This window comes from Pteronotus mesoamericanus, unplaced genomic scaffold (genome assembly GCF_021234165.1).
Source record: "Pteronotus mesoamericanus isolate MK-2021 breed Mesoamerican mustached bat unplaced genomic scaffold, CSHL_Meso_final contig_52, whole genome shotgun sequence".
NCBI lineage: Eukaryota > Metazoa > Chordata > Mammalia > Chiroptera > Mormoopidae > Pteronotus > Pteronotus mesoamericanus.
The window spans coordinates 8,115,781-8,143,482 of NW_026555189.1; the positions used below are offsets into that span (position 1 = coordinate 8,115,781).

Genomic DNA, 27,702 nt, shown 5'->3' on the forward strand with positions numbered 1-27,702 from the left:
AGAAAAAGAAAAAACACTTTTGAATATGAATAGAAAAATCTGGAATGGTATTAAAATTGTTAATAATTCTTACTCTCAGGAGACAGGGTTGGGGAGAGTTAATTCATTTTTTTTGTATAAAAATTTGATGTTTTTTTTTTTTTTCTTTTTTCCCCCAGTAATACCTCACTTCTGTGAGGAACAGAGAAGGTCGGGGAAGAAGGCTTAAAAGGGATGGTGTTTCTCCGCTGCGGGGGTACAGAAGGGGTCAGCAGGCAGCGGAAGTCTTGGCTGGTGACCCTTAAGTCGGCTGGGCCCTGGGCTCGTCAGGAGCTGGGGTCAAGTTTAAATCTTCTGAGGACTCAAGAAACAAATCTCATGTCACCAGAAATGAGGAGACCAAGCTGGTCCTGAACATCAAAGGGCTACAGATGCCCCATGCTGGCTTCGGAAGGCAGCCCCCCATCTGCCTTTTCCACTGAATTGGCAGCCAGAGCTTCCGGCGGAAGTCCCTCCTTGGACCTGTTGGCCAGCACCACTGTGCCCCCCCCCCCCCCCCCCGCTCTTCAGGGGGCCCTGCTGCAGAGCCTCCACCTCTCTCAGGTTCCTCCCACTTGCTGGGCAGGCATCAATTTTCAAAAGCCTGGGAATGAACCAAATGAGAAGCCTGGAAGATATTTCAGAGTCTCCAAGACAGGGGGACATGGCGAGCATTCAGAGACAGAATTTCGCTTTGAGGTTCTGATTCATTTTGAAGAAGCCAAGCCCTGGAAAGAGGCCACAGCAAGACAGAGAGGATGAGCTGTATCCCTGTATCTCAAGGGCAAAGCATTCTAGAATTCTATCTGCCCCTGGCTGCCTCCAGCTGCCGAAGAAGCACATAGGGGCAGGGGCGCAGGCAGGGGAGATACACATTCGTGCCTAAGGTTTGGGCTCTTGCTGCCTAGTTCCTTCCACTCATTCACATATTTACAGCAAGGCTACGGTACGCCAGGAACTGCTCTATCTGCAGAAAAGCTAAGGCAGGACCAGCTCACCTCCATTTGGAGCTGTCAGCAGGGCTCAGAAGACATTCAGGAGGCAGCGGCGGCTGGGGGTGGAGGCAGTTGGGTAGAGCCACCATCTCATCATAACACAGCTTGGCCCTCACAGTGGGGTCTTATATTTGGTCCTACTTGCAGGAAGGGAGGCCTCCCCACTGGTTCCAAACCAAGATTTGCCTATGAGCAAAGAGCCACCTTCACTGCTAACTGGCTCCTTCTAGGGAAGCAGACAGCCAATTAACATCTGGGTCACCCCTTCCACAAATAGATTCTGGGGTCCACTGCAACATACCACATCAAGCCTAGTCCCTGTGAGGGAACATCTGTGAATTTCTTTCTGCAGCTGGCCTGACCAGGTGCCACCCAGGTGTCATAGCAACCAAGCCTTTTTTGCTCATCTGTTGTGCTCTACCCTGGAGCTTCCCAGCCATCACCAAGATGCAGATGGCTGGGCAAGGGAGGCAGGGCCTTCTGGTAGTTTAGAGCATGTCCCTGGGCTTCCCAAGTGTTCTAGAGCTGCACAGGAGTGATTCCCCAATCTTAGCCACCGTCTCTGGGTAAAGAGAGGCCCCTCTTCAGCTCCCAGCTTGCCTCCCTGGCATTCTGGGTGCCAGGATTGGACGATGAGAAGAATCTCAGGTGGCTCTGAGTTTCTGGATGGAACTCACCCTCTCCCACATCCCACCATTCTCAACATAAGAAAGGTTTTGCAAGGAATGTGGAAAGCCTCAGAGACATTGCTGCTATGTGGTGTTGCTATGGAGATAGCAACAGTCTCTAAGACACAGCCCTTCCTTCCGCCTCCTGGGAAACCTGGATGCTCATCCTAAGAGATGCTTTGTGAAAACTGGGCATTTTCAGTATCTTACTCTTAAGGCTCTTCCTCCAAGGAGCGGGCGGCATTTCCTGTCCCCAAGTCCAGCGAAGAAGTCAGAAAACAGGTTCAGAGCAGAAGCAGCGGCTGATGATCAGCTCACAAGTCTCCTCTTAGTCCCTGTTCACCCCCAGACTTCTTGCTCTATATCTCTGTCCTCAGCCTTTCTGTCCCAGCTCTCCTCTCATCAAGGCTGGGCACCAATGTCTTACTGAATGAGTGAGCCTCCATATAATCTAAACCTTGAGACATAAGGGACAGCAGCCCGGAGCAGGCACCAGACAGCCTCTTCTCCTGCCCAGGACATCCGTCTCCTATGAGTCTTCCAGGAGGAATCACCTGTGACTATCAAGCAAGGTGCTGGTTTGGTTTGGAGCCCTCGCCCCTGGTGCAACTACTAAGCGGACCAGGCGGTTAGCAGGGCCTCTGGTGGGAGCTTTCACCTGCAGTCAGCCAAGAGTCTAGTTTCAGCTCTTTTCAGAGTAGTTCAGAGTTGGAAACTGAGTACAGGCGTCAAGCAAAGTCTAGAATGGGAATTCTGCCTCCCCATCTACCCCAACAAAAGTGAGAACCTACCACAGAAGGCTCTGGGTGTTAGAGACCAATAGCAACCCCAGCAGCTGGCAACTCCTACACTGCCAGACAGGGCCAAGGAGTCCAGCCCATGCCCCAGAAGGCCTGCCCCGGGCCTACCCTCAGGCTCCCCGCAGCTCACCTCATGATGAAGTTGTGCCCATCCACATCTGGCCCGTAGCCAGAGCCCCGCAAGTTGCCAGAGTTCCCAACCACAGCACAGCGCCGGCACTGCTGGGGGTCCCGGAAACGGTAGGGGTTCTCGCCTGGTACTATCTGGAATAGCTTCTCCAGCACCTCGTTGGTGTTGTGCGACTTGAACTGGGGCTGCAACATCTGCAGACAGGAGGGGAAGGGAGAAGGTGTAAACAGGGAAGGACTCCTGCCTGCCTCTCATCCCTGCCCTCACCCTCCAGCGTCCAAGCCACACACGACTCCTAACCAGGCTGTCAGGGAGCAGGAATTCTCTACGCAGCGAAGACCCTCCCCTCAACAACACTGAAGTCTCCTTTTGAGCTGCTCTGATGCCCTGGAAGGGGCTCCGGGCTCAAGGCATGTTCTCCAGGGACCTGCAGGCGTGTGCTAGGAGCAGAGAAGCTTCTCGGGTGGGCTCCCCATATAGGAAGAGGCCCCTGCTCCACTGTCCCCTCAGGGCAGCCCTGAGTCACACAAAGAGGCCATTTCCAGGTGCAGGTGATGTGGAAAGCCCAGCTGAGCTGCAGGGGCTCACTGCCCATCGGTCTGCAGAGGGTGTCCCCGGAACTCAGCCTGTAGGCTGGGGGTGACAGAAGCTGCGCGGGGCATAACTCATGGCGGACGTGACGCTGCTCCCTGGGCCCTCCAGAGAAGGCAGGAGGACAGAAATTCTCTCACTGCCAGGACAGCTGGTATGGAACTGGTCCCCTGCTTGTCCCACCACCAGTCACAGCTAAAACCCACAAAATGAGGCCCAGGCAGCACTCAAATGCCTACAGGGCCAGGCAGGTGACACACAGGAATGAAGTGGCAGGTGGGACCTATGGCAAACAGGAGGCGGACTCATTCATCAATAAGGGATAACTTTAGTCAAGTGTCGCTATGTGGGACTAGGAGCCCAGAGGAACCAAATTTTCTAATTTTTCAAGAGAAGGTGAAAATGTGAATTTCGTGTGAAATATCCTGATTCATAAACGCTGATAACTATTGCAAGTATTTTAAAAATACTGAGTGGGCTGGCCTTGGCCTATGGGCCACCAACTGGTAAGGTCAAAACTAGGGCTTTAAAATGTCCTGTGCTCTGCGCTGTACTCCCTCAGGTCTGTGGCCGAGCAGGCAGTCTCGGGGCACAGAATACACAGAGGGTGGGGTGGGCCTGCCTCTCTGCCTCTTCTGAGCACAGGAAGGGCCCCTGAGAACAAGAGCATGAACTCAGCGTAGAGAGAGAGAGAGCTTAGCTCTGAGATGAGAATTCCTAAGTTCATGGTTAAAGGGGGGCACTGGGGGGCAGGGGGGAGAAGCAGCTTCCGCTGGATCTCAGCTCAGGAGCATGCTTGGTGCTGAAAATGCCCATCCTTGTAGGCAGGAGGCCAGGCCTGCCCACAGGTCCTCCTCTGTCTGCAGTCCTGTTCTGGCTCTAGGCGGCCACCACGGGGACCTGGGGCCTTGGACAAGCTCTGTGCACTCTCTGACCTTTGATTTTCCCCATAAAATGAAGGCTGTAACTATGAGCAGCAGGAGGAACCTTCGAGGGCTCCACGTTGTCACAGGAAAGGCCTGTGGAGCTCGCGCTGACCCCTCCACTGTTGACAACCCCCCAGCCTTAGGATCTGACAGTCTGGGCCAGGAAGCATAAGCCTTGGGCTTATCCTCACAGCTTCCCTGAATATGAGGGGAAAAAATCTGGACTTTAGGAAATAAAAAAAAGCAAAGCTGGACTTCGAGGCTGTCTCGAAGGGTCGGAAGATCCAGCAGTGATGAGTCGTATCCTTGCACTGCAACAATTCCCGAAGCTGAGAGGGGCTGCCTCCTTGTAAAAGGCAGGCCTTCTCCCTGCTGTCACGGTCCTCACTCCTCACCATCTTCTCACTCGGACCCTTCTCTCGTCTACGTCACCTGCCTGGTCCAGCAGGCATTTCTGGTCTATGCTCGGCCCCTACAGGCACTAGAGAGTATTAGCTCTCTCTCCTTCCAGGCCAAAGCTCACTCTGCCCTTCAGAATCTGTGATCCCAGCCGACGGCTCTGGTTAAACGGGCCTCTTTCTTTGTCAAGGCTCCGGGGCTCCGAAGACGGACAGCCCAAACCCAAGAGGGGGCTCAGAGTGACTCCCAAACGGGGCCGGGGGACAGAGCCCTGGAGAGGAGCAGTAAAGGGAGGCAGGAGAGGCCACGGCTCTCTCACCATCCACCACCTCTGGACATCAGGGGGCAAATTCATGTTTTCTCGGGTCCAGACAGGGGAAATGTTGCTGTCGAAGTGGCTGTCAAACCATTCGGAGGCACCGGCGTCACCCATGCAGCGGCGGCACGCACAGCTCTTGCCAGCGAGCCCCTCCTTGCTGAGGCGCTGCAGGCCGGCGTAGCCGGGCACCAGCTTCACCCGGTGGGTGCCCCCCAGGGTCCCGGAGTCCAGGTAGGGCAGGGTGGCCATGCTGTGGTGGGAGTAGGTGAAGAGCAGTGACATGATGAACACCAGCAGGGAGGCCACGGAGAAGAACCACACCCGCAGGGAGCACTTCATGGTGCGAGGCCCCTGGAAGCTGGACCGCCAGCCCGGCGGGCAGCCGGGTGCCGCTGTGGCCGCTCCTTCCCCAGCCCACGGGCAGGCCAGCCACAGCTGGGGCCTGCCTGTTCTAGGGCATAAGGGCGTGTGCTGCAGAGGGGACAGCAGCAGGAGTCCCAAGCCACGTGCTCTCTCAGGGTAAGGGGAAACCACGTGGGCAGGAGTGGCTTCCTGTCCCTGAGCCACTTGGGCTGCTGCTTATGGCTTCATTGGGTCTCTCTGTCACTAGCTCGGCCACAGGTGCTCCGCCTCTCCCGCTGCCCTAGAGAGGGGGAGGTCAGTCCATTCCAGCCTTCTAGTCCATTGGGGTTGCTGGCTGCCTGCTGTGGGGGCCCCCTTCTTTGGTGGCTTGAAACAGTCCAGTCTGGAGTAGTCGGGGTCCTTGTGGTTCATGAGCAGATGCCGAGGCAGCCCCTCGTCCCCTGCAGCAGGGAAGCCCTTAAATCCCAGTCACAAGAGAGAACATGAGGGCTTCAGGCAGCACTGATTCCATGCAAGAGACATCCACCCGTCAGATGGTCCTCCCGGCCCAACCCCTCTGCCAGGGGAGGGGAACCAGGCCCTAGCCCTGAGAGAAGAAACCAGAATGCTCTATGGGTGTTGCAAAACTGCTGTCAAGACCAAGATCCTCTTTGAATTAGGTTCTGCTCTTCCACTTCCCATCCGAGGTACAGGTCCCTTCTCCCGATGGGCACAGCGCCGGCTGCAGTTTCATAAGGGGTTGTAGAGCTGCTGCTGCAATGGAGTCCTTCGGGGCCTGGGCACAGCTGCGGCTCAGCAGGGTGCTGCTTTGATCCCAGTTCAGGTCAGCAGAACATGTGCCAAGCTCGCAGCCAGGGCCCAGGCCTCCTTCCTGGTGCTTCTGGCCCGGACTCAGAGGCTGCTCTGCCCATCCCTGCTCCCCGGGGGCCAGCCGTCCTGCCGTCTCGCTGTTTGCTCCTGCTCGCAGTAATCCCCTGGCAGGCTCCCCTCACTTGTCAGGCGCCAGGCTGCCTCAGCATGACCCTGAAATTGCAGAGAGGAAAAATAATGTGCAGATAAAATTGCACACATGCACACACGCTCTCTTCCAGGTCTGCCCCCAAGTCCCAGAAGGGACAAGGCTGGCAGTAGAGGCAATGCCCACATAACCAAATGGTAAACAAAAGAAAGGGCTCTAGCCTCTAACTCTCCACAGACAGCACTGCTCTCCTAATTTGCGTCCTCAGAGGATGAGATTAGCCCACACTCCTCACTTATTACCCAGAAGGTAAATAAGAATAGAAAGTGATTTCTCTAGCGTCACATGGCAAATCACTGCAAGAACCAGGTTTACACAGTCCCTAGTCCAGTTTCCTTACGGGGCGCCCTGTCTACCCCAGGAATGCGCCCTTCAAGGCCCTCGACTCATCTTGGTCCTCCTCAGCTCTCTGCCTGTTTCCTGTAAGGAAACAGTCCTTTCATTTCCTTGTGTCCTGTGGAACAAATGTATAACAAACTCAATAAAATATTTTTAAAAAACAAAAACATCCCTAGTTCAGATATATGAGGTTACTTTAAGGTGAAACCTAACTGAAAATTATGCCAGAGAGGATCTCAGGGAACCGAGGCTATGACTCCTCCACCCACACCCCAACCAGCATTCTCGTGCCCCCAGACACCAGTGAGAAGGCTCTAAGGGAAACGGCGCTGGGCCTGGGCCCTGAAACCTGCCCTCTTCTCTCTCAAATGCAGATTATACATTCTGGCTCTGATGTCAGGGAGAGAGCATGACCGTGAAGGGACACCGGGGTGCCAGGCTCAGCGCTGCCACCACCCAGCCCGCCCTCTGGGCTGTCTCCCTCTGTATGTCATGGGTTAAATGTGTGCCAGGGTTGCCGGGGCACTGAGAGCCCGAGGCCCTGTGCTTCCCTGGCTGACAAGAGCAGGGAAAAGAGGCTGCCTGCCAGCGCTTTGGGGCTCAGCCCTAAGGAAAGGAGCGAGGGCAAGGGTCAAGGACAGCGCCGAGAGCAGAGCCTCTGGGCCCTGGCCCCAGCACCACGAGGATTACTTATTCCTGGCTGCCTGCCTCTCCCCACGAGCTCCGGTCCAAATCGGGCTGGCCGGTGATGACCTGAGCCCTGGGCCTCATGCCCCTCGCTGAGAGCTCCAGCCCTTCCAGGGTCCTCTGGCGGCTGGCCGCAGCGGCAGAGAAGGCCTCTCCAACTCTTGTGTTCAAGAACCTCGGCTGCCCCTTCACGGCAGTTCAAAGTTCTGGGGTCACGCCAAACCACAAAGCCCTTAGGGAATGGAACCAGCAGAGTCCAATAAGGATGGCATAATTGGAGGGGGCAGGCAGGGGTTTCGGGGGAAGACAATGTGGACAGAAGTGAAGGTCACAACATCAAGAATGGAGGTGAGATCTGAGTCCAGGTCTATCTGGTTCAAAGCCTGTGACTGGCCAGGGCACAGAAGGGCCCGTGAGCTCTCTGAACTACCTAGGGGCTCAGGGGTAAGAGACTAGGAGATGCAGAAGCTGGCTTCCCAGGGTCAAGGTGAAGCTTCACCCAGGGCTCCTGGCTGCCATCCACAGGGGCCCCCGCAGCGCTGGCTCTGGTGTGCTCCTTCCCAACTCTATACAGCAAAGAATGGGAGTGAGGGGCCTTGCTGAGGAAACCTAGTTTCTGGTGGGCAGCCCACAGTGGCCACTGAAGGCAGGGGCTAGGCAGGAGCTGGCACACAAAGCTCCAATGGAAACGTCCCTCATCAGGGATGTCACAAGAGGCACCTGAAGTAACTGACTGCTTTATTGGGGAGAGGAAAAGCCCTGGTCTCAACAGTTTGGGGAGAGCACAGAAGTAGAGCAGCAGGCAAAAGCCCTGGCTTTGGGAACCCATGGCTGGGCTGCTCCTGGGAGCTTGAGCTGCTCAGCTTGCACTGAGTGTAAACGGAGGCGCAGGGTTGCTGCTGACAGGGACCAAAGATCAGAGGTCCCCAGACATGCATTAAAAACAGCAGAAGTCATCCACTGCTGACCTTCCTAAGTGCTTTCACAGTCTTGTTTTCTCCTGGGAACTCCCCGTCCCTCCAGGTGCCGGCTGCCCAGCTCTGATTTCTCCGCTTCACAGCTGCTCGGACCATTCATGTTAAGTCCATGCATTTGCCACAATACAAAAAAGTTGGGATGGGGCGGCACACACTTTGGCGTCAGTCCCCACTTCTGTTGCCCAAAAAGGAAAGCAGGCAAGCCTTCTGAGGCTACTGGGGGCCCCTGGCTGGCAAGGCTCCTCATTCAATCAACAGATACTCAAGGGGACCCCGCAGGATGGTGTGGGATAGGCCACACCTGCTCCCTCCTTGTGGAACTTCCAATCTTTTTTTGTTCTTCATTGTTGATTATTTTTATTGACAAAGTTTATAGGAACAAATTGAACATTTAAAATCAAAAGCCCATTTTTGGGTCTCATTTAGTTTATTCTATTAATTTGTAGTAAGTGTATCTTTTTCTAATATCTAAACAACTTAAGCAAGAAACGAGTCCAAACTGTGAAAATATCTGTTAACAGTCAACATATTCTTACATATTTCTGTGATGCAAAGATATTTTTATTTTAAACACTCAGTTGGTCTCCCTAAGGTGCTCATGAAGTGCCAAGGCAGGGAAGTTACAGGGAGCTGTGAGGAGTGTGAACAGGGAGTGCAAAGGGCTTCGGGAGAGGGAACAAGCCGGACCTGCGGAAAACGGCGAAGCAGGGAGGGTGCCCAAGCAAAGGCCAGGCCACACAGGGCTCGGGAAGGATTGGGATTCATTGTAACTCTGAAGGGAGGGTTTTTAGAGGAGAGAAGTGTCACAGGCCTGATGTATATTTTAAAATGAACCCTTGAAACAAATGTTTTCAAACCAACAGTATCAAGGGTTTGGAAAGGATGGGGAGTATTGGAACTCTTATATTTTCACCAGTGGTGGGAAAATAAATTAACAATGTTTTGGAAGATAATCTGGCATTGCTTAATAAAGATGGACATGACTACATCCCAGTAGTGTTTTCTTCTTTTTTTTAAGAGGAACTAAAAATCTCCTTTCTCACAGAAATTGTGGCAACATTTTGTGTGGCAACTAGAAAGTTCCTCTGGTCATCCTAGGCTAATTTATTTTAAGTCGCCCCATGTGTCTGAACTCCCCTCTCCTAAGGCCTGGGTGGGAACGAATGGTTTCTCACCCAAATGCTGAATAGTCAGAATGGCTGAATTATGAATCTATGAAAGCCTGTGAGTTCAGCCTGCTTGTCATACTAAGCGAGTTTAAAGCTCTGGCCGAACCCTGACAACAGGCTGAATATGCTGGTTCGTTCCCCTCCCCCAAATTTTACCCCCATATGGGACAATCGATTTTTTCAGTAAAGTTTAATTAGTACATAATAAAATGCAGAAACCTTTCCATGTAAAGCTTGGCGAATTTTCACCAGTGTGCCCATGGGTGGAACACACAGAGCATTTCCATCACCACAGAAAGTTCGCTGTGCTCCTTTCCAGTCAGTATCCACACTCCACCACTTTTCTGAGTGTGGTCACCATCGATGACATTCACTTGCTCTTGAACCTCATATAAACACACATTACGTACTGCGGTGTCTGGCTTCCTTTGCCCAGCTCAGTGTTTTGGAGATTCATCCACTAGTTTGTGTGTATCAGTGGTCTGTCTTTCTCCATGTCTGGACATTTCAATTATTTCCAGTTTCTGGTTGTTAGAAATAAAACCGCCATGAACTTCTCGTACAAGTCCTTTTGTGGACACACGCTCTCATGGCTCTTGGGTAAATGCCTGGGAGTGGAGTTACTAGGTCATAGGGTAGGTGCATGTTTTAACTTTACTAGAAATTACCATACGGTTTCTAAAGTGGTTGTAGCATTTTACATTTCCACTAGTACTGTATGAGAGTTCCACTTGTTCCATGCCTTTATATTTTCTCTCTCTCTCTTTTTTTAAGATTTTATTTATTTTCAGACAGAGGGGGAGAGAAGGAGAAAGAGAGGGAGAGAAACATCATTGTGTGGCTGCGTCTTGCATGCCCTTTACTGGGGACCTGGCCTGAAACCCAGGCATGTGCCCTGACTGGGAATCGAACCGGTCACTCTTTGGTTCTCAGGCTGGCGCTCAATCCACTGAGCCACACCAGCCTGGGCTATTTTCTCTTTTTAATTTTAGGCATCCTCATGGGTATATAGTAAACCCAGCTATTCCTACTACAGGTACATATGAACAGGTGCACAGAGACATAAAAGAATGCTTATGACAGTACTGGGTGATACCTGAAAACCACACACAAGTGAAATGTCCATCAGACTAGAATGGATGAGTTGTGGTGTATTCATGTCATACAGTAAAAATGAATGCAGTCCAGTTTTAGACATCAATAGGAATGAATATGACCAAAAAACCATCATGCTGGGCAAAAGGAGTAAGTGATGGATAAATGCCTAAAGTACAAGTTCATGAAAAGTTCAAAAGTACCCCAGGACAAATAAGAAACTATTTATGCTTCTATACATAGATGATAAAACAATAGATAAAATCAAGGAAACAAAGCCAAACTCAGGAAATTCCTCTGAAGGCAAAGGAAGGTAGATAAAATCAAGGAGGGGCCCACAGAGGCTTGGGCAGTATTGGGTAACATATCAGTCTTAATCTGCATGTTGGGTACAGAGTAATTTTTAATTTTATTCTTTAAAGAGTATATATGTGGGTCCTGGTCAGGTAGCTCAGTTGGTTAGAGCCCTGATACGCCAAGGTTGTAGATTCGATCCCTGGTCAGGACACATACAAGAATCAACCAATGAATGTAGAAATAAGTAGAACAACAAAACACTCTCTCCCCCTCTCTCTATAAAAAATCAATCCATCAGTCAAAAGAGTATATGTGTGATATGTAACATGTTGAATATGTGATGTATTCCATAATAAAATCTAATTTTTTTTTGTTAAAATATTTCTTACTAAAAGATCAACTGTGGCTGCTGTGGGAGCCTAGCAGGGAGACCAGAGAAGAGCTCCTGTAACATCGCAGGCAGTGCAGGCGGTAAGAAGTGGCTGGATGTATTCTGAAGGGTTTAACTGATAGGCTGGAATGGGGTGGGGTGGGAGAGGAAGACCCAAATCAGGGTGACACAGAGGCTTGTCACCTGAGCAACCTGGTAGTAGGGGTGGCACTCACTGATACAGAAAAGACAGGAAAGGAGTGGGTTCGAGTGAGAAAAAGCAAGAGTCCTGTTTGTGGCTAATTGAATTGGAGAAGCCTTTTAGAGAGGGAATGGCAAGAGGAAACTGAACACACACATCTGAAGCTCACAGATGAGGCCAGAACTGGAGGGATACATTTGAGAGTCATAAGAGCTTATTTTTAAAACGACAGGGCCAGGAGAAATGATCTAGGGAGGATCCGACGTAGATGAGAGAAGGTGGCCCAGGAGAGAGCCCTGGGCACTCGAATGTCTAGGAGAGGCCAGCAGAGAGACAGGAAAGAAACGGCCAGTAAAGCAGGAGGAGAATGTGTCTGGGAAGCCAAGAGAGGAAAGTGTTTCAAGAACAAAGGAGAATTCACTGTGTCAAATTTTTCTGAAAAAGTGAGCATGGCATGACTGAGGACTGACCATTCTGTGGCTAGACCGAGGTCAGCGGGGACCTTCACAGTGGCTGACCCAGGGTGCGGCAGGGGTGAAAACCCGACTGGCTGAGAATGGCCAACAAGCAGATGAAAAGACGCTCAACATCATTAGCTGTCGGGGAAATACAAATTAAGGCCACAATCAGGTATCATTTCCCAACTACTAGGATGGCTATAATAAAAAAGATACTAACAAGTGTTAGTGAGGAACGCTCAGACATTGCTGGTGGGATTATAAAATGGTGCAGCCGCTCTGGCAAACAGCCTGGCAGTTCCTCAAAAGGTTAAACATAGAGTTATTACCATGATTCAGCAATCCTACTCCTAGGTATATACCCAAGAGAAATGAAAACATATGTTCACACAAAAATTTGTTCATAAATGGTTATAAGCAACGTTATTTATATTAGCTCCAATGTGGAAACAACGCAAAGTTCCATCAACTGATGAACTAATAAAAGGTGCTCTATCCACACAATGGAATCTTATTCAGCCATAAAAAAGGAAGGAAGTACTGACACACACGATGACATGAATGAGCCTTGAAAACACTGTCCCAAGTAAAAGAAGCTAATCATAAAAGACTACGTATGATATGGTTCCATTTATAGGCAATGTCCAGAAGAGGCAAAGCTATAAAGTAGACTAGTGGTTGCCTAGCCCTGGGGTCTGGGGGAGACAGAGAGGGATCGCTAACAGGGAGGGAGTTGCCTTCTGGGGTGATGCAATATTCTAAAATTCTTTGTGGTGGAAGGTTGTATAACCCAGTGAATGGACTAAAAAACCACTGACTTGTATACTTGAAATGGGTGAACTGCATGATAAGTGAATTATATTTCAATAAGGATATTACCAAGAAAAGGGAATGGGATAAAGTGGAATGGAGGCTAAGTTGGGAGATATTACAGAAAGTTCGCAGAGGGGTAAGTTAATGTTGCAGGAGAAAGAAAGAGTAATTGAGAAGCAAAGGCCTCGAGTAGCAAGAGGGGTGGGAGCCAGTGCCTACACGGACAGGGTCTACCTGTGAAATGGGAAACATAGCAGAGCATGGGGTACCGGCACAGGGGGTGACTCATTTGGTGGTAGAAAAATGAGAAAGGTCTTTATTGTTGCGCTGTACATTTACAGACATCCAATGGGCAACAGTCCTCTAAGAGAGAAGGGTAACAAGGAAAATGTAGTGGGTGGCAAGGCAATGCTATGGTCTTCCAAGAGGTTTGTGGTCACAGGTTAAGCAAATCTGGTGATACCATTTAGCCATAAATGTTCCCTGAATGTCTGGACAAGCTTAAAATACTGAGACAGAACAGAGGAACTGGAGACCAGAATCCAGAAGGTCAGGGGCAGCAAAGGCTTTGAAGAAAGGAAAGTTTCCCTCTTCCTAGGGCCTTCTGCCAATCAGAGGATGCACGCCTGAGCAGACACAAGGAGCCGATGGACGCTCCAGGAGCCCTGGTCACCACACAGGTAAAGGAGAGGAGAAGCAGGCCTATGGGTTGAGCAGCAAAGGCTGCCCCTGAAAAGGAGAGGCTGGGGTGGTTTTAGAGCCATTCTCCGGTCATTTCCCAGGAGGCAAGCCATCAAATTAATCTAATAGAGCACAGGATAGCAGAGCCTCAGACCAGCGCAGCTAAACACAATCTTCTTGGCAGGCAGAGAAAAGAAATGTCAATATAAGGCGAGGAGGATGGGGGGAAGGGGGCTGCTTAAATCTCAAAGGGATGGGGAGAAGAAAAAAAAAAACCCAGCTCAAGATGCTGATAAAGCCACCCTCTTTCCCCCCACTGACTTAGAGCCTGAGGATGTGAGGATGAGCCTGGGCCACAACGGAAAGGCATCAAATCACAGATTACCGTTCCCATTGCATGATGTGGTATTCACAGAAGTCCCAAGGCAAGCTGAACAACGTCAAGCTGAACAAGGTCAGACGGGCAGTAAGTGACATAGCTTTAAGGCCACTCCAGGTCTTGTGGTTCTAAGGCCAGTGTTCCTTCCACAAGCATCTACTGCCTTCCAGAAGGGTTTCCTGTGCCCCAGGTCCCTACCAGCTTAGCAACTCCCAGCCTCCTGGCTGTGGCAAAAGCAGAGGGCAGAAGGTGCTCTGGGGAAAGGGGCAGTGCCAGTCACCATCTAGAGGACAAAACCTGACAGCCCCTCTCTCACGCGTCTCAAATCCAGTGAGGCATGTCCTTAAAGTGGCTGAGAACTAGTTGCTTCACCTCCACAAGCTTAGCTGACTGAAGTCATGGCACAGCAACCTGCTGGCACCAGCCTCTAGCACAGACCCTCACAGTTATCCTAGTGACTCCGGCCTCCCTGTTCCCCAGGTAAATCCCCCCGGGCAGTCCCTGCCTTGCTGCAGGACACCTTGCCTTGATCTGACATCTAGTCTGAGATCTCAGCTCTGGTACTTCTGATGCTGCCCAGTCAGCAGCCAGGAAACCAGAAAGCAAGAGCTAACGAAGTTTCCCACATCTATGATTGTCACTCTGGCTAACTTCCAATTAAGACCTAGAGAAGTAAGTATTTATTGCAAGAGAATCAATGGTGTACCTAGGAAATAGGCTGTAAGGGGAGGAATGCTGGGCTCTAAGGCATTAGTGGGGGTTGGTTCAAGAGAAGAACTGAGATGCCCACATGTCAGCTCCCCTTCAAGGAGTCCCGGTGTGGTTTGCTTGTGGCCAGGCGTGTGTTAAGCAGATGAGACCAGGTAAAAATAGTTGGGGAGAGAGGAAGAAATGGGGCAGAGAACAGAAAGTCAGTTAAAGAATAGAATGACCTGTGATCAAGGCCGAGGCAGTTCCTGTTTTGTCCTGCTGACTAGGTCTCTCTAGGCCCCAGACCATTTCTTACTTGTTTTTTATGCAGCCTGATCGTTTTTCTAACACGTGCCTGTAAGCCATTACACTCATTATGTGTTTGGACTTAAATTGCTATCTTGCTTTGTGTTTTCTCTTCACTAATTTTTCTTTAGTTTTTTTCCCCCCCGGCAATCCAATACTCTCTCCCCTCCTACCAATTTTGCCCCATCCTGTCTTGGAAACTATATTCCTCTTCTTTTAGTGGTTATCTTAAATTGTTAGCATACATGCATACACATTGTTTAAATGAAGACTAGTTCTAAGCAGCACTATTCTCTTGAACAGGCAGGAACTTGGTGTAATTTAACAATGAAATACCCTATTTTATTTTATCTTATTCTTCTTTGACAATATGGTCAACAATTTTAGTTTTTCTTTTTTATAAATTTAAAACCAAATCAGACACTGGATTTTTGTTTGTGTGTTCTGCCATCTGTGGCAGATGCTGTTGGTTGCCTACCAGCAGCCACTCCCCCTCCTTTCCTGCCAACAGGAATCCTGACTTTGTTCAGACAGCGAAGGACCCAGTCCCAGGAGATGAGGCAAGCCTGGTCGAAGCCAACCACCGTACGCCTATTCCTTTTTATCAGGATTTGCTCTGAGGATGGACCACCTTGGGCCAATGAGACCTCAGGAGGTGTCTGCAGAGGCCTTCTGAGAAAGACTCTCCTTCTAGAAAAAGAGGCACATTAGACAGCTTCCTTTCTTCTAGCATCTCCTGGCTTGGGGGGCTATAAGGTGATGATACAATGCCTGGAGCAGCAGCAGCCATCTCACAACCATGAGGGTGGCGGGGGGGGCATCTGACACCATGAGGATGGCCAAGCAGAGTGGTAGAGACCTTCCTTGTTTGAGCTCCTTCATGCCAATACTGGACCACTGCCCCAAACCAAGAACTTCTCATTATATAAGCTGGTTAAACATTTTTTAGAGTTTAAGTCGCTGTGGGTTATTCTACTACTTGTAGCAGAAAGCATCCTGGTATAACTGTTTATAGTTCATTAAATTTGCCAATATGTCAGTTTCTGTGCCCAGTATTGGTCCTAGGAACCTGTTCCTTCTCCCTGATTTATTTTTCTTCCTACTTAAGTATACCTTTAGAAGTTCTTTTAGCAAGGTGTTTTGGGTGATAAAGTTGTCTTAGTATGTCCAGAAATATCTTTATTTTACCTCATTCTTGAATGATAGCTGAATATAGAATTCTAGCTTCCCTATGACACCCACTACCATCTTTGGGCACCTAGTGTCAGTGAGATGTTATCTGTCAGCCTAATTGTCAGCTGTTGAATTCTTTTTCTTCTCTGGTAGTTTTTAGTATCTTTATTTTTATCTGCAGTTTCACTATGTAATGTCTAGGTATCTATTCAGTTTGGCATTCATGCTGTTTCTTCAGTTCTGGAATTCTCAGCCATTAGCTCTTCAAACACTATCTTTGCTATTTTCTTGACTCATATCTGGAATTCCTACTAGACACAGGCTGAAGCCTGTCAATCTGTCCTGCATGTCTATGTTGCATTATAGACAAATTCCTCAGTATTAGCTTCCAATTAATAAATTCTCTGTGTCCAGTCTAGAGTTCTATCTATTCTTTCAAATTTCAATGACACTATTTTTCACTGCTAGAATTTATTTAAAATTTTTATATTCACACATTCTTGTTTCTCTTTTCTTTCATAACTTCTCTTTCCTTAATGAATTTTATGTTTCCTTATCTCTTTGAGGGTCCTAAACCTAATTTATATTAAAGACTTTTCCAATTGTTATTTTCATTTCTTCTGGGGTAAATTTTTTGATTTTGTTCTTTTTTTCTCATTAGTTTTTTCTCATGTGTTTCTCAACTCCAGTGTATAAACTCAACTCTTCTATTTCACTTTTCTCTCCGTATCTAAGAATTCTCACCTTTGCTTCCCCAGGTCCTTTGGGTCTCCCAATCTAGAATAAAACCTTACAGCGGCAGCTCATCTTGCATCCAGGTTGTGAGGACCCCAGGGAAGGGCTGGAAGCAGCTTTTTTCCAGCCCATTCTCCCAGCCCCGGGGCTCAGCAGTGAACTAGCTCTAATTCCATGCTTCATGCGCAGCACATTATAGCTCCGCTACCCCAGATTTCCAGCGACTTCCGCCTGCTTCCAGACTCAGGCAAGGGGGCCTGCAGCTTCAGCCCTGCCCTCTTCTTTGTGTTCCTGTCCCATTTTTCATCAGAGAGATGTTAATCATTTTGTGGGGAGGAAGGGGGAATGCATGACTATGTTTTTAGAATTTTATCTTTTTATGTATGACTGCTATGTGTTTAGAGTATAAATTTACAGTGCCATCTTGACTGGATGAGTTGGATTAAACTATTTGTACTGAAGAACAAGGGATCCCTGCCAATACTGCCTCCTGGGAAGGCATATCAAACCATCTCTAATGAGATTCACGGAACTCCAGCCAGCACACTGAAGGAAGCAGACTGCGACAGCCTGGGGCGAGCTGATCAAAAGTCCCAAAGACAACTGCTCTCCCACCCCCCACCCTTCCCTTCATTCCAGTCCACAGTGGGGTGAGGGCAGCGGTGGCAGTGGCCTTCACCGGGGAAGGCTTCCCCCGCCTCCCCGGCCTCTTCCACGTCCCTTCACCATGTCACAGGAAAAAATGCATATTGGCCGTAAGGACACTCTTGAGGAAAGGGCTGTCTGACTCTCTTCAAGTCCCCAACCTGCCTGCAGCAGGCCCAGCCTTTAGTTTCCATCACATCAGAAGAGGAATAGGATCAGGAGCCAAGTTCTAGTCCAGGCTGTCACCAGGCGACAAGGCATTTTTCCTCCAGGCCAAGATTTTTTAACAATTAGAAAAAGGCAATCCTACCTCCACCCTCTTCCTCTCTGATTGTCTCCTGTCTGCTCCCGCTGACCAGCACCTTGACTTCCAAGTCTCTGCGATCTACTTTCTGGACCCAGACCTTCCTTCCTTCCTTGTCTGAGCTGCCAGGGCATCCTGAAGGTCCTCCCCCGAGCCCCTCTTCTTCTTTGCATCACTACCATGCACCATCCCCTTGGAAACCGAAGAGCCTGCCCTTCTACCCTGGGTTCTAGACCTATATCCTCAACTGCCTCTTTAGCATGTCCATATGGCACTTCAGACACTCATCAAAAAGCAGACCTACATTCAAAAGCATACCAGATGGGATGGGGCTAATGTCAGGCTCCTTAACACTTGCATCCAGAGATCCCCAAGTCGGGCTACCCTCCTAAGCCTCATCTCTCACAACACCCTACCCTCTAAGGGTTATAAACTGATTTGGACCATGGGCCAAATTTGGCCCATATACACAGGGTTTGGCAGAAGTAACGCCTGCTTGAGTGTGGTTGGTAGGGTAATAGTATGGGTGTCATAGTTTATAGTTTTAACTTGAACATTTCACCTGAAATGTCATATGGTGTGCTTGAGTATATTGTTACGTTAGAGAATTACATGCTTATGATTTTGTAATAAAAGATTTTGTAATAAAAAAAGGGGTGTTACTTGTACCGGACCCTCCATTATGATCCTACACAGAACCTAAAAAGACATGTCTATCTCCTTCACTTAAAATATAAACTAAGTGCACAGAGATTATGTTATTTATAATTCATCATTTCTTATCGCTCTAGGACCTAGAATTGGCCTACATATAGTAAGCATCAAAATATAGTTGTCCCATTGAGTATCATCTCTCTATATAATCCCAGGGTTATAAAAATCAGAATAATGATAATGAAGAAATGCTTTGAAGCCATTTTTATGAATCATTATATAAGTACGCTGATGAAAATGATAATTGCATTTTGCACCCACTCTTCCAGCTCTGACATTCTAGAAGTGAAACCTTTCTCTAACTTCTCATGGACCACCAACAAACACGAGGCCTCAGGTATAAACCAGACTTAACAAACTGGAGGCAATGGGAAAGGTGTGCGTGTAAAGTGATGGAAGTTGTCTAGACCATGGGAATGGTCGAAGTGCCCCACTCTTAATACCCTGTCAGCAGAGACACACCAGGGCTGCTCACATGGACACACGGAACTCTCTTTGGATACTCCCCTAGCACCGCAGGCTGCAGGCTGCAGTCCTCCCTAGTTAGGACTTGTTGGACCTCACACCTACTCCCCCCAGCTCAAAGTCCCTTTCCAGTCAAGCCTCCCAAAAGAAGACAGAGCCTAGAAGAACTTGAATTCACATTCTGACACTGACACTTGCCAGCTGTTAACCATTTAAACTCTCTGATCTGTATTCTTATCTGTAAAATGGGAATATCACCCATCTCAGAGGATTTTTGTAAGGGTGAGAGGCATAAAGCTCCTAACTCAGCACCTATGCTCCAGGTTTGGGCACATTAAGAACCATAATTTTGCCCTGGCTGGTGTGGCTCAGTGAACTGAGTGCCTGTCTGTGAACTGAAAGATTGCTGGTTCGATTCCCATTCAGGGCACATGCCTGGGTTGTGGGCTGGGTCCCTGGTTGGGGGCATGTGAGAGGCAAACGTTCACCCATTTCCCTGTCTTTCTCCCTCCCTTCCCCTCTCTTTAAAGATAAATAAATAAAATTTAAAAATAAATAAATAAATAAAAGAACCATAGTTTTGTCAGCCCCACTCCAGCTGAGCAACTCTTGTGGGCTTGAGTCTCATGACCTGAACAGGCATCACGGGTTCCTCAGCAGCGGCAGCCCCACCCCAGCCTCCGCCAGGCCAGCATCGCCACGGTCTTGCTGCAGGGCCTCTTCCCTCCTGACCACAGGCCCTGCCTGTCCCCTCCCCTCCCCGCGCTTCTGGGGAGGTGTGGGGTCGGCACAGACCTGAGCCTTGGGCATCGGCTCTGTCCCAGCGACCCTTACCCCGAGGCTGCACAGAGAGGAGCACCAAGTCCATCCTGTGGCAGAGCTTGCGGGTCACAGAGCCTGTCGCCTCTTCCACAGCTGTCACTTCATCAGACTACACTGAACAGTTTGTGTGCCACAGTTTGGCAGCAAGAGTCTAGAAAAGACAGTTAATGAGGGGTTTTTCCACAGGGCTGAAAGCCTCAGACACTGAGAGAGGCAGGAGACAGGTGGCCGACCTGGAGGGCAGGAGACTGGGAAACAAATCTGAATTTCTTTGGGAACTTTTAAAGAAAGGAGGGAGTGGGATAAGTAAATGGTGGTCTCGGGCAAGCCAGAAGGGAGTCTGGAGAGCTGGGCGTTTAGAACTTTTTGCCCAACTCTGCATCCCAGGGTCAGGGACCTAGGGTGCTTATGACCTGTCCCTTTAAAGATAAGATTAGAGCACCAGGTGGCTCGGCTATTCATCACCTTCATGCTTCAGATCTCTTACCATAGGCAGAGAAGATGCCTGGCCCTCCTTTACCTGCCCTCCTTTACCTCGCCCTTGTCTGGGCTTCTGGGCTACAGTTTGAATCTCAAGAGAAGAACAGAGAAGACACTGATCCAGCAACTGTTTGTCGCCACCTGGGAGTGGCAGGCGCATGGGGAGAGCCCGGCCCCCTCCCTCCTTGTACCCAGCTGCACCACTGCCTCTTCGCACAGCCCTCCTTTCTAGGGCCTTGAAGCTCCTGCTCTGCCAAGCAGAGCAATGGAGCTCCTCTGTTTTGAGGACTCCCCCCAGCACCCCCAGTCTTCCCATCACCCAGGGGTCCCCTTGGAGGGCTGCTTACTTCCAAGGGTGTCAGGGCGCAGCCAACCTCAGAGACGGGCATCCCAGGCCCATCTGTGGGCCCTGCCTTCTAAAGAGATGGGAGCCGGTGACGGGACTCCATGGCCTATCCAGAGGCCTGCGCAGGGGCACAGCCAGGCAGAGCTCTAGGGAAGCACAAAGCCCAGGGCTTCAAGAAGAGGGGAGTCAATCCTCAATGGACAGCCCCCCTTGGGGTAAGGGATCATGGTCCCCATCCAACTCGCTCTTACCAAAGGGAACTCTCCTTGCTCCTCTCACAGAAGAGTTAATCCACAGGTTAACCCAATCCTCCTCAAAGCTGGCTCCCCCAAACACACACACACACCACACACACACCTCTAAATGGCACTCCCCTGGGGTGAGAGGACCAGGGCGGGTCTGAGAGAATCTTTAGAAGAGGGCCACTGCATTCCATCACCCTCGTTGGAGAGGAGTTAAAAGAGGAGTAAATGGTTCCTCCAGGTGACCTTTGGCCCTCTCGTTCCCAACATGTGCACCCACACGGCTGGGACTCAGCCACTGAAAACACAGCACACCCGGGCAGCTCCCTGGAACATGCAGGACAAGGCACGCAGACTGAGGGGGCAGCCCCAGGGGCTGAAGGCAAAGGGCAAATAAACGCTCCCCTAAAGGAGCTGTGACTCATACAATATGGCAGAGAGGGGCAGGGCTCCCTGTGCTGCACCCCCCCACCCCCCACAAATCCCCAACTCCCACTCAGCCCTCTTTCTCCCAATCCTTGGAGAGCAACACCAGAATTCCCAAATCTGACCACTCCTGCCAGGTCCTGGGGGAATGGAACAGGACTGGTGTTTCTGCTTTCCACCACTGTCCTCTCGCGCGCCTTCCCAAGCCTGGACCACGGCAAGGGGTTCTGGACTGGGTTCCCCCTCCCTCCACCTGTGAGCACTGGAAGTCAGGCCACCCTGAAGGGGGCTAGGGCCTGCTAGGTCCCAGCGGGAGCTGATGGAGAAGGGCTGAGCTAGGGCACACACAAGCCCTACCAATGCACACCTAGGGAAGAGAAACTATGCTTCTAGAAGATTACAGACAAGTCTTTGTGGCTCAAAACTCTAGCCAGGCCTCAGCCCAGGCCCAGAGTTGAAGGACTCCACCTAAAACCCTGGCATCTATCTTCACATCCTCTACGGCAAGGGAGGATAGGGAGAGAATGTAGGGGGAGGGGTCATAAGCCGACCCCCAGCACTGTGAACCTGCAAGGAAGAGGCCACGGAAGCAGAGTGACTGATGGCTTCACTGGCAGGAAGGCTGCAGGACCAGGGTCTGTGCAGTCATTGCATTCATGCAGCCCAGCAGGATTCCGGACGGCAGACCCCACTGCCTCCTGGGTGGCACATCCTAGGATGGGCGTGGCCCAAAACTCTTGACACACAGGACAAGCTACAGCCCTGAGAATGCTGACAGAGCTTCTGGGACACGAGAGTCCCATAGTGTCCCTCTCTCAGGATGCCACAGCCCTGGTTCTGGGATCATCCCCTCTCCCAGCCCAGCGCTGGAAGTCAGGAGCAGCATGGCTCACTCAGCTGGGGCTAGTGTTCACCTGAAGGGGCAGGTGAGAACAAGACTGTCTGTCAGCCCCAGGAATGAAACACTGGGCTGTACCTTTTCAGTCCTCATGGCCAAGCCGCTCGGGTGGAATGTCTGCCAGAGCTTCTGGGACCAGGCAATACCATGAAAGTGACAACCAGGGCTGTCGGCATGGAGGTCTACCTTGCGCAGGGCAAATTTCTTTACAGGGCTTCAACCTTAGCAGGGTAGGGACAGTGGACGGTACCTGACCACGGTCTCCCTTTTTCCATCCCCTACATTTCTGTGTGAGGTGGTGGTTCTTTTGACTTTTTTGTGACTTCATCCGAACATTTGGTATGAAGTACAAGCGTCGTGGGTGCCGCTGGCAGGCAGCAATTGGGAGTGTGGAGACCTGTCTGGCTCCTGAGCACCACTCACACACCAGGCAGGGTGCAGGGGCAGGCGGCAAGCTGGAAACTCAAGTTTTGTGGTCAGGTTCTTATCTACTTCCTTCATCAAGACTAGGTAACTTCAAAGTGTTCTTTTGTTTTCTAAAGAAACAGAACAATCTTTCCCCCAACTCATCCCAAAACCAACATCAACCAGGCCAACTTATTAGTTTCTATTCTTGTGGCCGGTGGGAGGCAGGAACCAGGTGGGGAGACTTGTACAGTTCCTGCCAAAATCAAATGTTGGGAGAACCACCAGCCCTTTTATGTTGTCTTGTGGGCTAAGCTGGGGCCTGAGCACTGTGTCAAGAGATGGGGCCCAGTACAAGGATTACTAAGAATAAATGGCACTCCTATAAGGTACGGTCATGTAGGTACCAATCCCCTATGTGGCCTAGGGAAGGGGCCACACCGCCCCCTCCAACCAATGAGCCCCGGGCAGAGAGGAGGGTGGGCCAGGCAGCCGACCAGGAGGTGGACCAGCTGTCCTGGAGAGGATTCGTGGTGGGAGGTTCCTGGGGGTGCCTTAGACAGGGAGACAGGTCAGTGCCAGGAGGCCAGAGGCTCTATGTGCGGAGGTATGCTGGCCCTGAAGGCAGGCATCTCTAGTGGGTAGTGTACTCTGCAAACAAACCAGTAACCTGCATACCGTGAGCCAGACTGTTTTTATTCTTCACACACGCTATCTTTAGCTTCTTTTGTTCCTCTTTTATCTTTAGTCATGTCTTTTGAAAAGGTCAGCCTATGGCAGCTATGCTAATGGAAACCCGGAAGTGTCTGCATCCACGTTTGGGCCAGGAAATTAAAAGGAAGCAATGTCCCCTCTCTCCCCCAGGAGCTGAGGTGGAGAGGAGTGAAGTAAAAGGACAGAGGAGCCCAGAGTCAGCCCTCTGCTCGATTGCTGTGTCCTCTGGACGTCCGTTTTCCAACAGAGACTTCGGAAGTTCCAGTTAGAAGCCCTGAGTCCATGCCCAGCTTGGTGCTGGGTAACTTCCAGCTCCAGCTCCTGCCCTGTGCTCCCGCCTTTCTTGACTCACTAACAGTCATCCCCGGGAGGCAGAAAGGAGGTAGCTGGTGAACTGAAGAACACAGCTGCAGGCTGGGTCACGCCCAGCACGCACCTGCTTTCATTTGTGCCTTGCTCTGGCTCTGCAATCTTCCTCTTCATTAGGAGCTGATCATATGCCAGGACTGTCTCTGGCAGGGCCCTGGGAGGAACAACCATCCCCAAGGCTGCTAGGAATCTGCTTCACCACCTCTGGAAAGTGGCACTATCAGCTGCTGTGAGTAGGCACAAAGGCAGCCTTCCCCTTGCACTGCCTCTGACCTGCACCCTCGGGGGGAGGGGAGAGGGAGAGAGTATGGGGTGTGTGTGAGCGGGAGGAACCCTTCCTGCTCCCCCTCAGCGATTCATCCTCCCGGAGCTGGCCAAAGTTATACATGCTCCCTGCTAAGATGATCCAACATGACATGCATTATTGTTGTCAACTTTGGGGGAACAGGGAGGGGAAAAACAGAGACCGGGGTCCGTTATGATGGTCCCCAGAGAGTAGTCTCTGTTGTCTGGCTTTATTATGTATGTTGCGGTTACACAGGCATGGCCAACATGATGGTGCTTGTTTGAGACTGGGGCTGTGCAGGGGTGAGCTGGGGCTGTGAAGATGCGGGGCCAGGGCCTGCTTTCAAGCCCCTGGCCTTTCCTGGTGAGACTGGGGTATCCCCAACCCAATATGTGTCTGTGAGTTAACATTTTACAGCATTCTCTGGACTAAACCCGGAGGACCTCAATTCCAGGACTGGGCAAATCATTTGTCTCTGGGCCAATCATATGTCTTTGGGCCTCAGGTCCTCCATCTGTAAAATGAGCATGATAATGCCTGCCCTATTTATCTCACAGTCCCTGCCAAGATGAAATAAGCAATGACTGTAAGCTGCGAAACACTATGTTCCCGAGGCCCTCCTGAGCTGCAGCCTCACAGAGAGGAAGGAAGCAGGGACAAGAGCAGACAATGTGGCTAAGCCCAGGAGAACAGGGAGGTCTGGCCCAGGCTCAGAACACAGTCCCGGACAGAATCAGGCAGAGTAGGGAACCTCTGGGAGCTGAGCAAGAAGGGCAGAGAGAGAGCACACTGGTCAGTCTGGGCTGGCAGACAATTCAGGAGAGAACTGGCTGTCAGCAAATATCTGAAGGGCAGGAAGAAATATGCCTGAGGAGATAGATGGTCGGAATGAGAGAGGACTTCAGTCCCAAACTCGGAAGAGCCCACCTCACTCACTGGGCACCTAGGAGCTGGTGAGAACTGCCTGCCAGCTCCCAGGACCTGCAGCATTTTGTTTATGTGTAACTCAGATTCTCAAGCAGCCCAAAGCTCCTCACAGGGGCAGCCTTCCCTTTCTGGCCCACAGGCCTAGCGGAGGGACCCACCCAAGGCAGGAAACATGTGTTAGTTGGAGCTTGCGGTATCCTCTTGCTAAATTGGAGGCTTGAAGCCCAGAGCTCTTTCTATAACATCCCGTTCCTGGCTCTGCCAAGCTGGGTCGAATATCTGGACCCTCGCAAAATGGAGGGGATGGGAACTGAGGCCAAAATCGTGCTGTCGGCCTGTACCTGAAACAACCTCCACTGTCCTGGCCATTTTCTTCCAAGGGAGAAGACAGGGGGGCATAACTCCCCCCAAAAGGAAACACTCCGACACAATCCAGAAGGCACAGCAGCCCTGGAGCTACACCCTTACCTGGGCCCCAGCAGGAAATAACACAGAGGAGTCAGCATTCGAGAAGCCAAGACGATAGAGGGGGCCGGGAGGGCACGGAGGCGGCACGAGGCAGAAGCCAGCCAGAACACGGCCAGGGCCTCCTCTTTTCACTGGGAGAAGTCCAGGAGATGGATGACTTCTTGTGGGTGGCAGCTGGGGTACCTAAGGGGCTCCTCCCTAGAAGAAGTCACACTTCATTCTGGAAAGAGCCCTCAACCTGCAAGTCAGATGACCTGACTTCTGTTCTTAGTTCTTCTATCTGCAGGTTTGAGGATATAAGGCAAATTTCTCAACTGCCACTTCCTGACCTGTAAGTGGAATGACTCAATCATTCTAAGGTCCACTCTACATTCTAGTATTTAGTTTTTAATGAGGTAAATTAATAAACGGCAATAAATCCTTATTAGTGTGTCTGCAGTGGTGTTTCTGATGCATACATCAGGCTGGGAGTTAACTGAAGGGTCTCCAAGGGCCCAGATGCACGCCCTGCACTGCCTGCTGCCTTAATACGTGGCGTCTGTAGATTGGATGACACCTCACTTTCTTTTTGGGAGCCATCTCTGTGCCATGGAACCCAGGCCTGGCCAACCAGAGCACTAGATGCACTCAGCCACAGTATTTGGTTCAAAGTTAGGCATGGAACCCAATTCCAAGTGAACCCATGACTCCTGCGGGAACACTGGTGAGGGTGCTGAGGGGACAGAGGCTCACACAGGTGGCAGACACCTTCTGCCACATGGGAACTGAACGGCATCACCACAGAGAAGGGAAGGGTGACGGGATGTTGTTTGAGCCCCTCATCTTCCCTGTATGTAGCCAGCAATTCTCTCAGGTACAAGTCAAGAAGTTCCCTTTTATCAAAAGGCACTCTAGATTTTTGGCCTTTGTAACTGAAGAAGTCCAACTGTACAATCTTGTACACATATATAATCATTTTACATTTCATTTAAAAGAATTTTAAAAGCCACTTGAGACAGTACCGCTTGCTATCTGACGCAGAAGGGCTGCCCTGAACTTATCCCTAAAAACCCCGTCCTTGATAGGTCAACCCAGCTCAGAGGCCCACGAGTCCACAGGAACCGAAGTGGTTCTGGAGTTCCCAGCAGCGGCTGAGATCTGGCCAGGACCCACGTTCTTCTTCAGCCAGGGACACAATCCAGATGTGCAGACAGTGAGGGAGGCTCCAACGTGCTCAGCCTTCCCTCCGGGAAGCCGTGGGGTCGGCAACACCCACCACCAGAGTCCCCCAACCACAGGGAAGGCCACGCAGGGCAGGGTCTTTTGCTGCCTGGCTGGGCCCTGAACAGCTGAATTGGTCAGGGGAGAGCTGATGACCCTGGACACGGAATGCAAGGGAAAGTCAGGACCCTAGGTTATTTTCCATCTGGCAATGGATTTTGGGAGGAACCCTTTCCAAACCTGTTTCTCAACCTCTTAAGAATGGCACCTGGCTTTTCAAAAAAGGTCCGACACTCGCCTGACCTCTAGACCCATCTATCTCACTCATTTCTGGATGCCACCTCCAGATGATGTACCTGAGAGGTACCCCAAAATACCTCAAACTCAACCTGCCCCAAACCAAACTCACCCACCCAAACCTAAAATGTGGGCGTCATCTCTGCCTCCTCCTTCCTTCAGCCTCCCTCAGGTGACCTCTTACAAAGCCCACCTGATTTTAACCAGCTAAATCGCTCCTCTTTCTACTTCTCTCCACATCTACCACCATCACATTATCTAAGGAACTGTCATCCTTCACCTACAGTAGCCCCAAATCTGCTTAAGGGACCCCTCCAATTCATTCTACTCGGGGACACCAAAGTGATCCGCACAAATTCTATTGGATCCTCATGCCCACCCCTTCTAGCAGAACGGCTGGATCTCCCAATGCTCTGCGGCAAAGGCAGAACTCCCCAAAAGCCCCATGGCCCCAGGTCTGGCTGGCTGAGCAGCAGGGTGACCCTGAGACCAAAATGGACCAAACAGGTCTGGGAGTCCCTGCTCTGCCCAGAGCCCTGGCCCCACCCTAGATGGCTTCCCACCCCAGGGTCAGGCTCAGAACTGGCTTAGCCTTGCTGGGACTCTCCCCCCAGTGCAGACCTCATCTGACCACAGATGGGAAGGGAGCTGGCGGACAGGCAGGGGAAGCCCAGCTGGGCTGAGGCCAGGGCCTGTGCACGTCAGGAAGGAGAGGAGATAGAGCAAGAGCAGGACAATAGACTGTCAGTGCCTGTGGGGCCGGCAGGGAGAAGGCAGCTGTCAGGAGGATAAAACTCAAGGAGTCTATCTCTTCCCTCTTATCAGCCTGACCCTTGGCTGCTGGCAGCCTGTGGAGAGTCATTAACAACCCTTCCCACACTTCCTGTGAGCACAATCCTGTGTGCCCAGTCCAGCCCAGGGCAGAAACCCTGTGCCTTCCTCCCTGCCAGGGTCTGTCTCAGGGCCGATCTCTGGGCCAGACCCCACCTTACACTTCCTTCTTTGGCAATGATCAAAACAACCTTATGCTCTTCTCTGGCCAGTCTCCTCAAGATCCCCAGTTGTCCCCTGCCCTGTCCTCTGCATCCCCTTCCAG

General features: G+C 50.8%; 1 protein-coding gene across 1 annotated transcript in view; it reads right to left on the reverse strand.

Annotated features, from left to right (window-relative positions):
• Positions 1-27,702, reverse strand: part of ST3GAL2 (ST3 beta-galactoside alpha-2,3-sialyltransferase 2) — a 42,661-nt gene that overhangs the window by 6,466 nt on the left and 8,493 nt on the right. Inside the window, exons 2-3 of the mRNA XM_054579201.1 lie at positions 4,847-6,232; positions 2,612-2,805 (exon numbers count right to left, since the gene is read on the reverse strand). Coding sequence (XP_054435176.1) covers positions 2,612-2,805; positions 4,847-5,185 — 533 coding nt within the window. The 5' untranslated portion in view covers positions 5,186-6,232. The remainder of the gene's footprint in view (positions 1-2,611; positions 2,806-4,846; positions 6,233-27,702) is intronic.